Below are 14,868 nucleotides of genomic sequence, written 5' to 3'. Positions count from 1 at the left end.
CAATTCCTTCTACGAAGCCACAATTACGCTGATACCAAAGCCACACAAAGATCCAACAAAGAAAGAGAACTTCAGACCAATTTCCCTTATGAACATCGATGCAAAAATACTCAATAAAATTCTTGCCAACCGAATCCAAGAACACATCAAAACGATCATCCACCATGATCAAGTAGGCTTTATCCCGGGAATGCAGGGTTGGTTCAATATACGGAAATCCATCAATACAATCCACTACATAAACAAACTCAAAGAACAAAACCACATGGTCATTTCACTGGATGCTGAAAAAGCATTTGACAAAATTCAGCATCCTTTCATGCTTAAAGTCTTGGAGAGAACAGGAATTCAAGGCCCATACCTAAACATAGTAAAAGCAATATACAGCAAACCGGTAGCCATCATCAAACTAAACGGAGAGAAACTTGAAGCAATCCCACTGAAATCAGGGACCAGACAAGGCTGCCCCCTTTCTCCTTATCTTTTCAATATTGTACTTGAGGTACTAGCTCGGGCAATTCGACAACATAAGGAGGTCAAGGGGATACAAATTGGAAAGGAGGAAGTCAAACTATCATTATTTGCAGACGACATGATCGTCTACCTAAGTGACCCAAAGAACTCCACTAGAGAGCTCCTACAGCTGATAAACAACTTCAGCAAAGTGGCAGGTTACAAAATCAACTCAAGCAAATCAGTGGCCTTCCTATACTCAAAGGATAAGCAGGCTGAGAAAGAAATTAGGGAAATGACCCCCTTCACAATAGCCACAAACAGTATAAAGTATCTTGGGGTGACTCTTACCAAACATGCGAAAGATCTGTATGACAAGAACTTCAAGACTCTGAAGAAGGAAATGGAAGAAGACCTCAAAAAATGGGAAAACCTCCCATGCTCATGGATCGGTAGAATCAATATAGTTAAAATGGCCATTTTGCCTAAAGCACTATACAGATTCAATGCAATACCCATCAAAATCCCAACTCAATTCTTCACAGAGTTAGAAAGAGCAATTATCAAATTCATCTGGAACAACAAAAAACCCAGGATAGCTAAAACTATTCTCAGCAACAAAAGAAAATCTGGGGGAATCAGTATCCCTGACCTCAAGCAATACTACAGAGCAATAGTGTTAAAAACTGCATGGTATTGGTACAGTGACAGGCAGGAGGATCAATGGAACAGGATTGAAGATAAACTAGATTTCTTAAACTTAGTGGCATGTCCAAATGAAGTTCTTTACAACAAAGAACATTCATCTAGGGCTTCCAGAGACAGTCCAACTATTCTGAACCACATCAGTGTAACTATGTGCACATATGAGTGCAAATGCCCATGGAGGTCAGAAGGGGGCATCAGATTTACTCCAGCCTTAGTTACAGAGGTTTTTCTGAGCCACCTGATGTTGGTACTGAAAATCAAACCCAGGTCCTCTGGGAGGGCAGCAACTGCTCTTAACCTCTAAGCTATTCCCCTCCTGACTGTTTCTAGACATTAAGAAAACAAAACCCAAATAAAAACCCCTAATCACTGTCCTGCTGCATGTCCTGTCTGTGTCTTTGGGAGGCCAGGAGACACTGCTATGCGACTCTCACCCCTCAGATGAGGAGTCTGTTGTTGTGTTGATCCTCTGGAGATGAAAGCACACTTGCTGACAGTAGGTTTACCACACTAACCTTAAATGCTCTTGGAGTGACGTAGCTGAACTTCCCGGACCACATCTGCTTGATGAGTTCAGCATAGGATTTAGCTATTTCACCTCTCATTCCTAAGGGATTGTCAAAATTCAGCTCTTCTTGGTACTTATCATTGAGGAAATATTCAGTAAGCGGAGGCGTGTTGCTCAAACACTGCAAGGAACAAAACATATTTTTAAGTAAAAGACACTACATGCATACTTAAAATGTTAAAATGAAGAATGAAGCAAGTCAATTTAGTGTGACACACACACAGAAACACAGATGGGTCCTTGTGCTGAGTAACAGTTAAACACTAAATGAGGCATTCACATACTCACTCCCAACGCTCAGTTACTGCTAATAAACACCACCACCACCACCACCACCACCACCACCACCACCACCACCACTTGTTGCTGCAAAATCAGCATAATTTTAACCACAGCAAACTACCTGTTAACTGGAAGAGAAGCTCAATGCTTTCTTTCCTTTTATTTGATTGGTAAACTATGGACTGCCTAAGCACCATAGGCACCTGCCAAGTAGCCTGAGTAGATAAAAACTGAGATGGCGTGCAAGCAAAAAAGATCAGCTTAAAAAAGGAACAGATGGTTTGTGGTATCCATGGACTCAAATCAATTGCAGATGGGAAAATATTTGGAAAAAAATTACATTCATACTGAACAAAAATTTTTTTGGTCATTATACTTTAGCCAGTACAATATAAAGTATTTCAAGCAATCTAGAGAGGATTTAAAGTATGTAGTAGGAGAAATGCAGGCTATGTGATGACCATAAACCCCTTACTATAAAGTGCTTGTAGACCTATGGATTTTGATCCCAACACCTTGCGAACACCATCACAACCAACGCCTGTATCTACTGCTGCTGCAGCCAGCACCTTACCATGAAGATGCAGTTTTTAAACCTGTTGTTCAGCTGGTAGAGGTGTTTGGAAAGGGTAGAAAAAGCCTACCGAAAACCAACTTTAGGCAAACTCTGGATATTTCTTTCAAAACTCTTAATAATAACAATCTAATTTTTGTTTATAAAAAACTGCAAACTTTTTCTCCAATTCTTTATTTTGACTAAGTTCTTAAAAAATTTAAAAGATGGTAGAAATATTTTCCATAATATTTTATTCCAAAATTATATTATATAAAATTCCAAAATTATTTGGAATAATTTTAAATTGATGATGCCTCATGATTTCACCTCAGAGGGAACACCATGTTGCTTTATTAATGAATGTTTCAAATATGCAATGTCTCAAATACATCCATACTCAGGTAAGTCATAAATACCCATACACATATTTTTAAGGAGGAATATATGTGTCTTGGGGACAGTGACAAAGTTCTGTATGAGAAACCAGTTGTTTGCATGTCAAGTTTTAAAAATCCATTTTGTTGAGTCTCAATTAATATTCATGGAAGTCAAAGTTTTGGAGAGCTGGTATTTCACCAAGTTGCATTAAGTTAAACAGGCTTCGTAGCTATGAAAAGTTGAGCTTGTTGGGTGTTCGTACAGGTAATTTCAATTATGACTATACCAAAACACCAAAATAAGCATATTTTACCTTTATTTAGTTTTTTCAAGTAAATTATGTTACTCATTTTTTTTTTTTGGTCTCATTTATTTACAAAAGTACGTTTTCTGAGCAGTCCCAATATCCATGCAATCTGACAGTTGTCTAAGTCGAGTCCCCATCCTCAGGAGGAACCTGGGACTTGCTCATGGAGGGCATGCATTACTCTGACTCTCCCCCTCCCTCCTGAGGTGCCCTGACTGCCAGAGAGGAATCAGTCTCTTGGGCTGAGTCCCACCCTCCCCACTCCCACCCTCCTACTATACTTTTGATTCTGAGACAAGATTTTCAGTTGCCCAGGCTGGCCTTGAACTCACTTTGTATCAGAAACAGCTGCGGCATGTTCAGTCGGGCTCTGCAGGCCGCCAGAGGCCCTGACATTTGCTTCCAGTATAGAATTTTCTTTGTATTAAGAGACACACATAGGGCAGTTTATAGTGTAGAAGGTGATTAAGGGGAAGGACACTTCCTATGTTTCTTCCCAAGTCCTTTGTGTCCCACCTGAGTTTCATTTTCTTCTTTTGGTACTACACTTCACTTTAATTACAGACCCAGCACTGGAGAAGGGGCAGGCCATACGGACCACACCACCACACAGATGCCATTATTTAGCAATAAGTATCCTGATCTGCCACAAGTAGATACTGGGTAAAGGGGCCAGTCACAGCAGTATTTGACAATTAGCACCTTGCAAATTCTCATTTTGTGATTTAGTCAGGGTTATAGTAATGCAGCATTGCACCGCACTCCAGTAAAGTCCATTATTATACTTACACAACCAAATTTATGGCTTTACAGATAGCTCAAAAACAAGCGTTGCAAACATGAGTAAATTCTGAATGTCATTTCTGCTTAATTACTCATGTGCTACATATCCTCTACTTGCAAGGCCCTCCAAATACAGCGGAAGAAAAATTAACTCTATTTGCAACCAGTGATCTTTTAAATATGTGTTTAAGCATGTTAATGCATATAAAACCTTTAATGCGTCCTTGTATTCATACTGGAACCCCAGGTCTTAGACGAACCTCTTTACTCATCCTTGTCCCTCCACAATTCCTCTCCTCTGCTCGCTGACAGCCCTGTGACTGCTACGCTCCTCTCTCTGCAGCGCACACAGCTCCTCGTTACTGACGGAGTCAGGCGTCCTACTGGGGACCCGCCAGTTCCCCAACAGTGTCTCCTGCTGCGCTTGTACTGCTCAGTGCCCTCTGAGCCCAGAACGGATTTTAACATGTCACAACGTTATTGTTGGTCTATGTCTGGTGGGCTGTGACCTCCATGACAGCCTATGCATCTGTGATCTCAGCACTGAGTATATCACTTAGTCCATGAGTAAGTATACATGTTTATTAACACCGGTCTACCAGGATTTACTAACGCCTTTATTCTCAATCTTAGCACACAAGACTCAACTGATTTTTATCAAATGAAATCTTTGCACATGTGGTAAATATATATTTGCTTATAATGAATGGTATCAAAAGCACCTCAAAAGCCCGGGGAAGAAGCAAGAGGCGAGTGTGCACGGGAGGCACTCCACCTCTATGTCTGCCTTCTGTTGGCTTTAGACTCTTCGGATTTTCTAGACTACCATTTATTTTCACAGGGACATATGCCAGTCTGAACTCATTTTGAACTGAATTATAATAATTCAGTAGTGCCAAACTAAATAATAAAATACAAATACTTTTATCAAGTAGGGCCTGTATTACCCATGGAGATGTCTAACTAATATTTGAATTTAAACATTCCACTTGCTTAATATAATGTGCTAAAAAGCTTTCAGGTTATATTTTTTGGACTATTTGTAAGAGCACATGAATACAGTTATCATTTGACTAATACAAACCACAATAACTTAAAAACTAAAGTGTTATCAGAAATTTCTCTGAATCTTGAAAATACTGGTACATCAGAAGTTATGTTCTTTAAAACATGTAAGGACTAGTTACTATAACTGTTCATACAAACTTCAAGATACAACTAAAGTAAAGGTCAAGCACCCAAGTGTTTCCATATTGCAGGAGCTGTCCTATCCACATTCAACATCATCATTCTGGGAGAAAAGAAGAAAACAGTTTCTTAAATTTTGGTTGTGTTGCTGTTTGATCTGAAATTATTACATGCAACTCATTATTTAGAGCTTTCATATGAGCCTATCTTAAAATCATAAAGTCTTTGATGACTGAAACAGATGCTTACACTGCTGCTATTAAACATGGTGCTCTAAAGAACAAGTCCCTCCTTAAGTATACATATGTGCACATTTCTTCACATTTAAAGCAGGAAATTATCCTCTTAGCCACAAAGATCTTTGGTTGATAGAATATGGGCTAAAAGTCTAATGTTAGACTCTACCAGAAGTCTAAATGCTCCTGTGCCTGTAAAACTGAACAAGCCACCTCTAGCTGCATAAGACCCATGGCAGTGGTCAGCAGAGCCAGACATGAGCATGCTGTATGAGACAGCAAATGCATAAACAGAATTAATCTACTGCTTCCAAAATTTCTGACATGACACCTGTCTCTGTTAATTTGTTGAAATTCAACCATCTGACACTATCAAACATCAAAAATCAATAAAATTAGACTTCCTAATAACCTGTATAAAATGGGTCTCAAATACGAGGAATGTATTAAGACACACACGTATATATGGTTTTGAGATATGGGCCTATTATCCAGCCAAGGTTGAATGTGAAATCCTGATGCTCTTCCTCCTTAGCTTTCGCAGTGCTGGGAATAGAATACTGAGCTCTTAAGCCAAGTTTTGTTTTAATTATAATTGGGCTTAAGAGTTTGTTCCTCAAATGGAAGAAAGTTTTTGAAGATTATATTAAAAAGGAAGTAATACTATTCTTGAAAATGTCATGATGAAGCTATTATCAAGTATAAAATATCTATACTAATTAAAAAACAATAATCAGATATAAGAGATTTTTAATAGTATCTACAATTGTTAATGTAAAAGAGGAAAAAAGTAAGCAACTTATGCTAATAAATAGTAATGTACTTGGCAACTAGGCTAAATACTTCTATATTTAAATATTTAAAAAATGATCAAGTAAGCTAACAGTGTACAAAACTGTCAAGGACAACAGACATTTAAGTGTGAGCAAACTAACTTGTTCATGGTGTCTCTATAGTCATCTGTTTGCATCTCTAACGTAGTTCTGCTTACAGAATGAAGAGAAGGGCTGGTGGACGAGCACTACAGAAAGTCAGCGATGCAGGTGAGACAGACGGAAGGCGAGGTGATGTGCCACCCCACCGTCATGAGAGCATGCACAAGACTAGGCCACAGAGGCCAGACCAACCCAGCACAAACAAAGGTGGTGGCATGGAGTCCCACCCTGGCCAAGGAGCTAGGGATAAGTGACAGGTGCGGGGAAATGGAGAGTCATTTTTTCTGAGAGAGTAGTCTGTGATAAGCTGGCAGGCCACACATCCAGAAATAAAAGGGCAATACAAATTGGATTTGATTTGTTTAAAAACAATAAAAAAACCGAAGGACACAAAGTTAGGTGGACATGGGAACAATAGGGGGTTGGGGTGACCATGAGCAAACACATTACAGAATTCCCAAAGAACTAAAAAAAATTTATGATGAGGATATAAGCAATCAATGAGAATGACTACTCAATATCTGTTTCTTAAAGGGGTTTTGTGTGTGTGTGTGTGTGTGTGTGTGAATTTTATACTGGACACTGGAAATTGTTATTATTGACTCTGAATTAGCAGTCTGAATCCACATGTCTACTCCTGAGTTTCATGGACATGCCCTCCTTCCTACAGGAAGCCATGGATCCTCTGGCATCCATGCCCCACCTTCCTCAGCAGACCAAGGGACTGATGCTTCCTCTCCGGGTACCTGCACTTCTAACACACTCCCATCCTGCCTCACCATCTAGTCCAGTGACAGACAGCGTAGGAAGGATAGGCACAAAGAGTCCCAGGAGAGACTCTGAATACTGGCACAGGAAGGGACTCAAAAGGACTCTTAAACTGCTCCGGGTTATAATTCTTACCCAACAGTTACATAAGTAAAAATGTCCTCTCAATGCCTACAGAGATCCCATGCACACTTCCTAATGCAGGAAAACAACGCCTGTCAACATCCCAATGTCTGCCAAGCTACATCTATACGAGCTAAAAACTGTTATAAATCTGTAAGTAGAAACCAAGCGAAAATTCTACAGAGACTCCTAAACATAATGTCTTATGTCCTGGGCATTCTTCTGTGTGCTTCAATGTAAACAGATCTTTACCTACTACAAACCCCAAGACCTATACTATAAACAAATACAGAAAGCTTCAAGTATTTCATAAAGAATTAACCTATGAAAAACAACCCAGTTTTAAATGTCCTTAGCCCAACATGCTAGAACTGGGATACCAGGTGAAATCTTTTGTTACTTAAAAAGGTGGAAGGGATTTCACCTAATTTTCATTTATATACACATAGTCTTTCATAATTCCCATTAGTTTTCAAAAGTAAGACTTATTCTTATATTAAGTATGCTCTGGTCAATGAGACTGATACCTTGTAAATTCTCTGATAAAACATTTAGTTAATTGATGTCGAGTCTTAATTATAAACTTCTATTTAGTTTTTTTGTTTTTGTCAAACTGAAGGACTCAGTCTTACTATATAACCCAAACCAAGTCTGAAATCAACGTTATCCATAAGTAGTAATGAATCTGGAATTGCCCCAGTACCTGGAAAACAGTCAAAGTAATCCCCTTCAAAAAGAGAAAGTTGTCTTTTGTAAAGCTGATATGAACCTCGCCCTCTCTGCTCAGGCGCTCCAGCACCGATTCGCAAGCGCTCATGTACGCTCACTACTTTAGAAAACCGGTAACTAGAACAGGAAAGAAAACACACTTAAGTTTTCATGACCTACAGCTTTTGAGTTTTGTAAGTCATTCCGTACCTGATCAAAATGGATGTCACTCAACACTTTTTCAATAGCTATACCTTCAAACTGAAAATAAAAGCTCAGTCCAAAGTAAGGGACTTGCTTTTATTTTCTGATGATTTTAAAAATAAAACCTGAAGTTATTCATGTTTATGATCATTTCAGAATATTATCAAGGAACTTTTTCTTGATTTTAACTTAGGTGAATGAAGAATCTTTAGATTTTTTCCAATCAGCTGTTGTCCTGTCTGTGATGACAACAGTATGAGCACTGTGAGTGGTACTGTGTGCTCCACAGCACCTATGATCAGCCGCTCTAGTTCTGCACCCAGTGGGCACTGGGCAGTCTGACATGACGACCATTCAGGTGACGGGCTACATATACAGGCCTTTGCCAACTAGACTTAAGGAAAAAAAAACCAAACCTGTTTAATGGACACTTTTTAAGAATTTCTTCTAGAAAAGTAAGATCTCAACACCCTTGAAAAGTATTAAGGATCTTCCAAACTTTGAGAAGTAGCTCTGTTATAATGCTGGGATCTTACATAAAGTAAACTCTCCTCCCACCTGCTTTCCTTCCCTTTCCGACCTCTCTATCATCTTCTGAGATGGGGTCTAGCTAGGTGATTCAGGCTGGCCTTAATGTCACAATCTTTCTGCCTGTGCCTCCCAGGTGACTGGAACAGCCTGCTCGACATCTAGCTGAGCAGATTTGTATTCAAGGGAAGGTTTGGCAAAGGTGCTGTTTTTACCCTATCACTGTTAGTGTAACCCGCGTATGACACTCTCAAACTTCACCAATTGCACTGTCACTCCCTCTTTATGACATCTCTTTATATTGTATGAAATCCAGTAAAGAATTATCAAAGCGATTATGACATATACTTTTTTTTGGGTAACAAAGAAAGATTAATTTCTTTCCTTCTCATTAAGACTGAGAAAGGATAATCCTAAATTTGTAAGAATGATTCCTTATAGTAAGTTTATCCTTTACTTATGGATTCATTGTTTCACAAAGCTAACATGATTCTCATATTGAATAGCAGAAGAGACTGGAGATAACCACAGCACCGCCAGGCTGGGATGCTACTGCAGACTCTGGGTATGGAAGACTTTAACGAGGCTTTAACACTTCTGCAGCAATGAGCTAATATAAAATATTTTTTACAAACAAGCTATTTATGCGTGATTTATGTTTATAATTTTATGGAAAACAAGTCAAAACCACGTGGTTAGAATAGTTTTAAGAAATAGTATTAAGTTCTACTTATTTTCATAGTTTGTCTAATTTAATTTGAGTGTTAAATGACCTATCTCAACTCTTTCAAAGGAGTAAATAAGAGAAACATGAGTCATGCACTCCTCTGTATCCATCCACTATAGCAGCCACACTGCAATGAACACAAGCTGAACCCTCATGGGTCACAGGACAGTGTGAAATATGAAGCTTCAAATTATTTTTGTAAAAAAGAAAAAAAAAACCCTTTAGGCAATCATTCTAAAGTATTTATTATGGAAAACTAGTATTTGAAGAGAACTTTAGTGACCGGAGTAAAATTCTGAGGGTTCTGTCCACAGCGTTCAGTGTAACAGCATGAGGGTGTGCCCTGCAGTGCAGTGCTGGTCCAGCCTGCCACCTGTGACCAACACGGCAGCCTGAGCCACTGGCCATCACAATGGCTACACTTGCCCCGTGCGAGCTACACAAAATGTGTTTATAGTGCTTCCGTTTTTCAGTTGCAGAAAGTTAACTATTGCATGTTGTATTCTTTTAAAATTGTTGTGCTCCTATGCAGTCTGACAGCTAATACTGCTAATCAGGTACGAATCAAGTACGCGTCTGGTAATGAGTTTTTTCTAATGCACTATTTCTTAAATCAGTTCTGTGAAGAGATCAATCAAAAGAAAATACCACTTTCAAATCACCAAAGACTGGCACTTTTGTGAAACAAAATGGAAAAAATTAAATACACCATACAAAACCCATGTCTGATTATTATAGAGTATAAAATGACTATCAAATTGAGCGGAAAACTTGGACCACTTACAATTTCTAAACCTTTTTCATCATTGACTAGTCCGGTGTGAATCACTGTGGTGGCATTATTTTTATCTGGTATCATACTAAATACTCAAGATATGAAGAAAATGAATGACAGTCTGTGCAGTCACAATGACCACTGTAGCTCACTCTTAGGAAGTAACAGAAGGAAAGGGGAAAGGATGACAAAGAAGAACTGAAAGTCCTTCATATGGATCTGCCTTAAGAGATAGCTGGTTATAATGTAAATTTTATCCTTTAGGTGACTTAAAAAATGTACAGCATATCTAATCCTGTTTGCTTCTTCAAGCTATGAATTTAGAAGCAGTACACTGAATGGCCTGGACGATGACACATGGCACATGAGAGATGAACGGCAGGGATCCATTCACACCAGAAAAAGCAGCAGAGTATTGAAATAATGTACACTTGGAGGAAAGGACCGTTGTGCTATAAAAGATGATATAGTCAACAGGAGTGGGAATGCTGACCTGGGTTAGTAGGTAAATGGTTGTGTCTTTCAGCAAGTATAAAAGGATTTCAGTGTGGCTGTGTACTGATAATCACAGCATCTGGTGGGCAAAGGCAGGAGTACTGTTATGAATTCAGTCTCATCTTGTCTACACAGAAAGTTTCAGTACAGTGACAAGACAGGGACCACAACAACCAATCAAGATCAGGATCAGCCTTAGTAGACAGGTTGAGTCTGAGTCATTTGTAAACTCTCTTGGTGCAAATATGCACTGTACATTGTATGTTAAAGTTGAAACTCAGGAGAGACAATTACATCAGGGATAGGTTTGAGATGTCAGTGTATACACAGACATCTTCAAGAAGTAGTGTACCGAATGGCATTAGCTGACAGCCAGCCAGCCCATGGTGTGTCGAGTACATCTGTAAGCTCTTCATCTTTGCAGATAAAGAAACTATGAAGTTTCTTTACTCAAGGTGCTCCAGTTTGAAAGCGGCAGTATGGTTTGACATCCATGTGCTAGCCCAGCTGCTTAGCTGACTCAAACAGCGATGAGAGCACAGGAGGAAGGAGAGTCTACTCCTTTCAAGGCGCTGGGTCATCCTACCCACAGGTTCCAGTTAGAACTGTAGATGAACTGAAACAAACAGAGGGGAAATGAAGCTAAAATGCAGGGGATGCAAATGGTCTGGCACAGCATGGGACTCCAGGAAGATGGCGATATAATCATGACAACTTATTGTGTGTTACTATTTTTAGTATAGCATCTGGTGATAGTTCTGTAAGTGTAAAAGAAATCTGGAATTAGATTCCATTTCTCTCAGAAGACTTTTCCTATGAAGTAATAACTCCCCCCTCCCCCCACCAGACAGGGTTTCTCTGTGTAGCACTGGCTGTTTTGGAACTCACTCTGTAAAACAGGCTAGCCTCAAACTCAGAAATCTACCTGCCTCTCCCTCCCAAGTGCTGGGATTAAAGGCACACGCCGCCACCACCACCCAGCTTGTTTTGTTTTTGAAAAAACAAATACTGAAATAATTCTTCTGACCAAATTACATAATATTTAGAAAGACTCTTAGCAATTTATTCTTAACTCATATCAATGTCTGTATAACCAAGGCAGTCCAATCTGGTATACATAAAATCTGGCATATAATTGAAGCACTATAAATAGGCATTGTAAATACTTTTTTTTTTTTTTTAAAGAACATTCCAACATAAAAAACATATCACTAGTATGGAGGGTTCTAAAGTGCACTTATTAAGTGTAACACAGTATCACAGCCATGGAGAGTTCTAATGCATGTATTAAGTGTATGAATGATAGGGTTTTGTTGTGGTGAAGCAGAATTCTGTCACAGAGATTTCTATGGAGAAAAAAATAGAAATAAGACATGAAGTATAATGTATAGTCTGTAAGTCTGGTAATTCTCTGCTATAGTATCATATATAGTATGGGTGACCTGAATCAAGATGTAATGTTCTCTACCAATTAAGATTAATTCAAAAGGCAGCATCTGCTGAAGTATGTTAGAACACATGCCTAACATGTGCATGGGAGTAATAAATTATCTTAAAAAGCAATAAACACCCACTTTGTGCTGATACTTATTTTCTGATGGCTTTCTTTGTCAAACATTATGGACATCAAATATTCCAATATATTTTAGGAATTCATAGACCATACATTCACCAGACTATGAACTCCTAGAGACAGGCAGTGTCTTTTTGAATTCTGTATTAGTAATGTCTGGAATACATATTCAATGAATATTTTTTTTGAGCGATAAACAGCAAAAACAATTAGTTTATTTTTCTTAGTTGCTTCACCCTCTTCTCAGTTGAACTTTGCTTATTTTTTTCTAGATGCATTTAGTCAATTTGTCTCATGTACCGTATAACTAAATTTTGCTGGGAAAAACTTAAAGTGAACAAATGAATTCCATTTTAAATTAGTGTTGCCTGATCTCAAATGAGCTCCCAATCTAATTCTCTACAAGTGATTGAGTGCTGTTTTTCAGAGATAAAAGAACTAACTCAGTACAAAACCTAGAAGATATTTGCATTCTATCAAACTAAGTGTCTGTCCTCTATACAAATACTGTAGGGCTTTTAAAGATGCCCTCCTTAGATACAATAGCTTCCTGTCTACACATATTTTCTTCCTCAACCAAGGCTTTTGTCCTATATTCCTAAACAAGAATATCTGGCTATTTATAATGTATTTATTTGTATGTTTCATAAAGTACCATGGAACAAACACACCTATAATTAATTCATAATACTCCTGCACTCAAATGTAGCCCTCTTTTCCACTACAATGATTTCAACAATGTTAGTATTCATCACTATAATGCACAAGACAAACTAGAGACACTTAGACTCCTTTTATCTTTCCTTAAATTCAGCGTTTTCTATATATGCGCAATTCTTTTTTTTTCTTTTTCAGATGTTATCCACTTTCCCGTTTTCCCTCCAGAAACCCCCTATCTCATCCTCCCCCTCCTTGCTTCTATGAGTGTTTCCCGACAAGCCTCACTTATTATTACTCCTCAGTGCTCCCATGTCCTCCTCACAAATATCACTTATTACTTCTCAGTCAGTGCTCCTGTGGATCCTCACACCTGATGAACTTCAGGGGCTTCAGACATGTTTTTTCCGCATCTAACTTGAACTCACATATGCCTATGTCATCCCCATTGTTCGGTCATAGCTCAAATATGAAAGAAGCACGGCACTCAGCATCAATTAAGAGATATCTGGACTCTTGTTACAATCACATTCCATTTTTCCTCTGATCTCCCCCTACTGTACACTCTAAACCTGACAGAAACAAAACTGTGTTGCCATAGTATAATTAGTTCCTATCAGAGTGAAGATGCTCAATAGGACTTCAATATTTGTAGATAAATTAATAAATGACATTACAGATGTAGCTTACCTGAAAACTATTGCATTTGTTAACATATAATATTCTGAACATAATGGTCAGAACAACTTTTGGTTTTTGAAAAATTATAGAAAAATTTATTTTAATTATATACCTGACAAGCATATACAGATATATTTTCAAACTTTTTTAAGCCTAATATTAGACAACTAGGACTTCATACATGTGATTATATAAATCTAAGACATTAATTTTTTTATAAATGGAATAAAAATAGCAATGATATTAGAACAAAATCTCAAGACAAAGTGTGAACTATTTCGACCATGCTTCTGATCAAACCATTATGTGCACATATAACTTTCAAGGAAACTGCTTTGATGACTTAAAACGAGAGTGCTATATAATGGAATTGCTGTGAATTTTAGGGACCATTCATGTGTCATGGGTATGTTTGTGATGGTTACATAGAATAAGAAAACCTTTAATGTCACTGAACTTGACACTTTATCATTAAAACAGTCAATTTTAGTATGTTAGTTTACTATAACAAAATGAAAGGTGCTAACAAAATTTCCTGCTAGCTGATTAGCATAATTTAAAAATATTTATTTTTAATTTTTATGTGAATGAGTATTCTGTCTGCACTGTACACATGTACTGTGTGGGGACCTTACAGAGAAGGGAGTGTTGGACCCCTTGAACTGGACATGGAGGTGGGTGTGAGCCTCTCTGTGGTCCTGGACACCCATCCTGCCAAGCGCACAGAACAGCACAGCCATTTGTCCAGCCTCTGATTAGCATAATTTTGAAAAAAGAGGTTATCTCAAAATATTCTAAATAATAATTCTATTCAACTCATTTATTTATCTTAGTCATGCAAACTCCCCTTGTCTGTGTCCTTAGTAGTCACCCAGGGACACTCAGTCCTTAACTGACTGGTGTGTCTGGAGAGAAAGCTCAGACATGAAAACGACATGGAGGGTGCCGTGTAGCCCGCAGCCCACACTCTATCAGCTGACGACCCCTTCAACCCTGGACTGTTAATGTCTCTCTATGGCTTATTTTGAGAGCTTGTAATTCATTTGTAGATAGTCATTGGACTGTGGTTCCAGTAAACAATTCATTAACCCTTTTCCTGCTCCAAACTATAGTCTTCAATCATTGTAAAATAGTGGTTGACATTATTTAGTATACAGTTTGTACATACACTACAAAGACTACTGAACTCAGAATGCTGACTATGTGTAAAATGCACAATCACAAACTGTTTCTAG

At 38.3% G+C, this 14,868-nt stretch overlaps 1 protein-coding gene across 2 annotated transcripts in view; it reads right to left on the bottom strand.

Moving 5' to 3' along the window:
* The window catches only part of Usp15 (ubiquitin specific peptidase 15), a 91,502-nt gene that overhangs the window by 18,969 nt on the left and 57,665 nt on the right, over window positions 1-14,868 (bottom strand). For both annotated transcript variants that reach the window (XM_052165797.1, XM_052165798.1), the window contains one exon: window positions 1,677-1,850. In XM_052165797.1, the coding sequence (XP_052021757.1) occupies window positions 1,677-1,850 (174 nt within the window). The remainder of the gene's footprint in view (window positions 1-1,676; window positions 1,851-14,868) is intronic.

This window comes from Apodemus sylvaticus, chromosome 20 (assembly GCF_947179515.1).
Source record: "Apodemus sylvaticus chromosome 20, mApoSyl1.1, whole genome shotgun sequence".
Lineage (NCBI taxonomy): Eukaryota > Metazoa > Chordata > Mammalia > Rodentia > Muridae > Apodemus > Apodemus sylvaticus.
The sequence above is the reverse complement of the archived record's forward strand: the minus strand, read 5'-3'. Positions and strand labels throughout refer to the sequence as shown.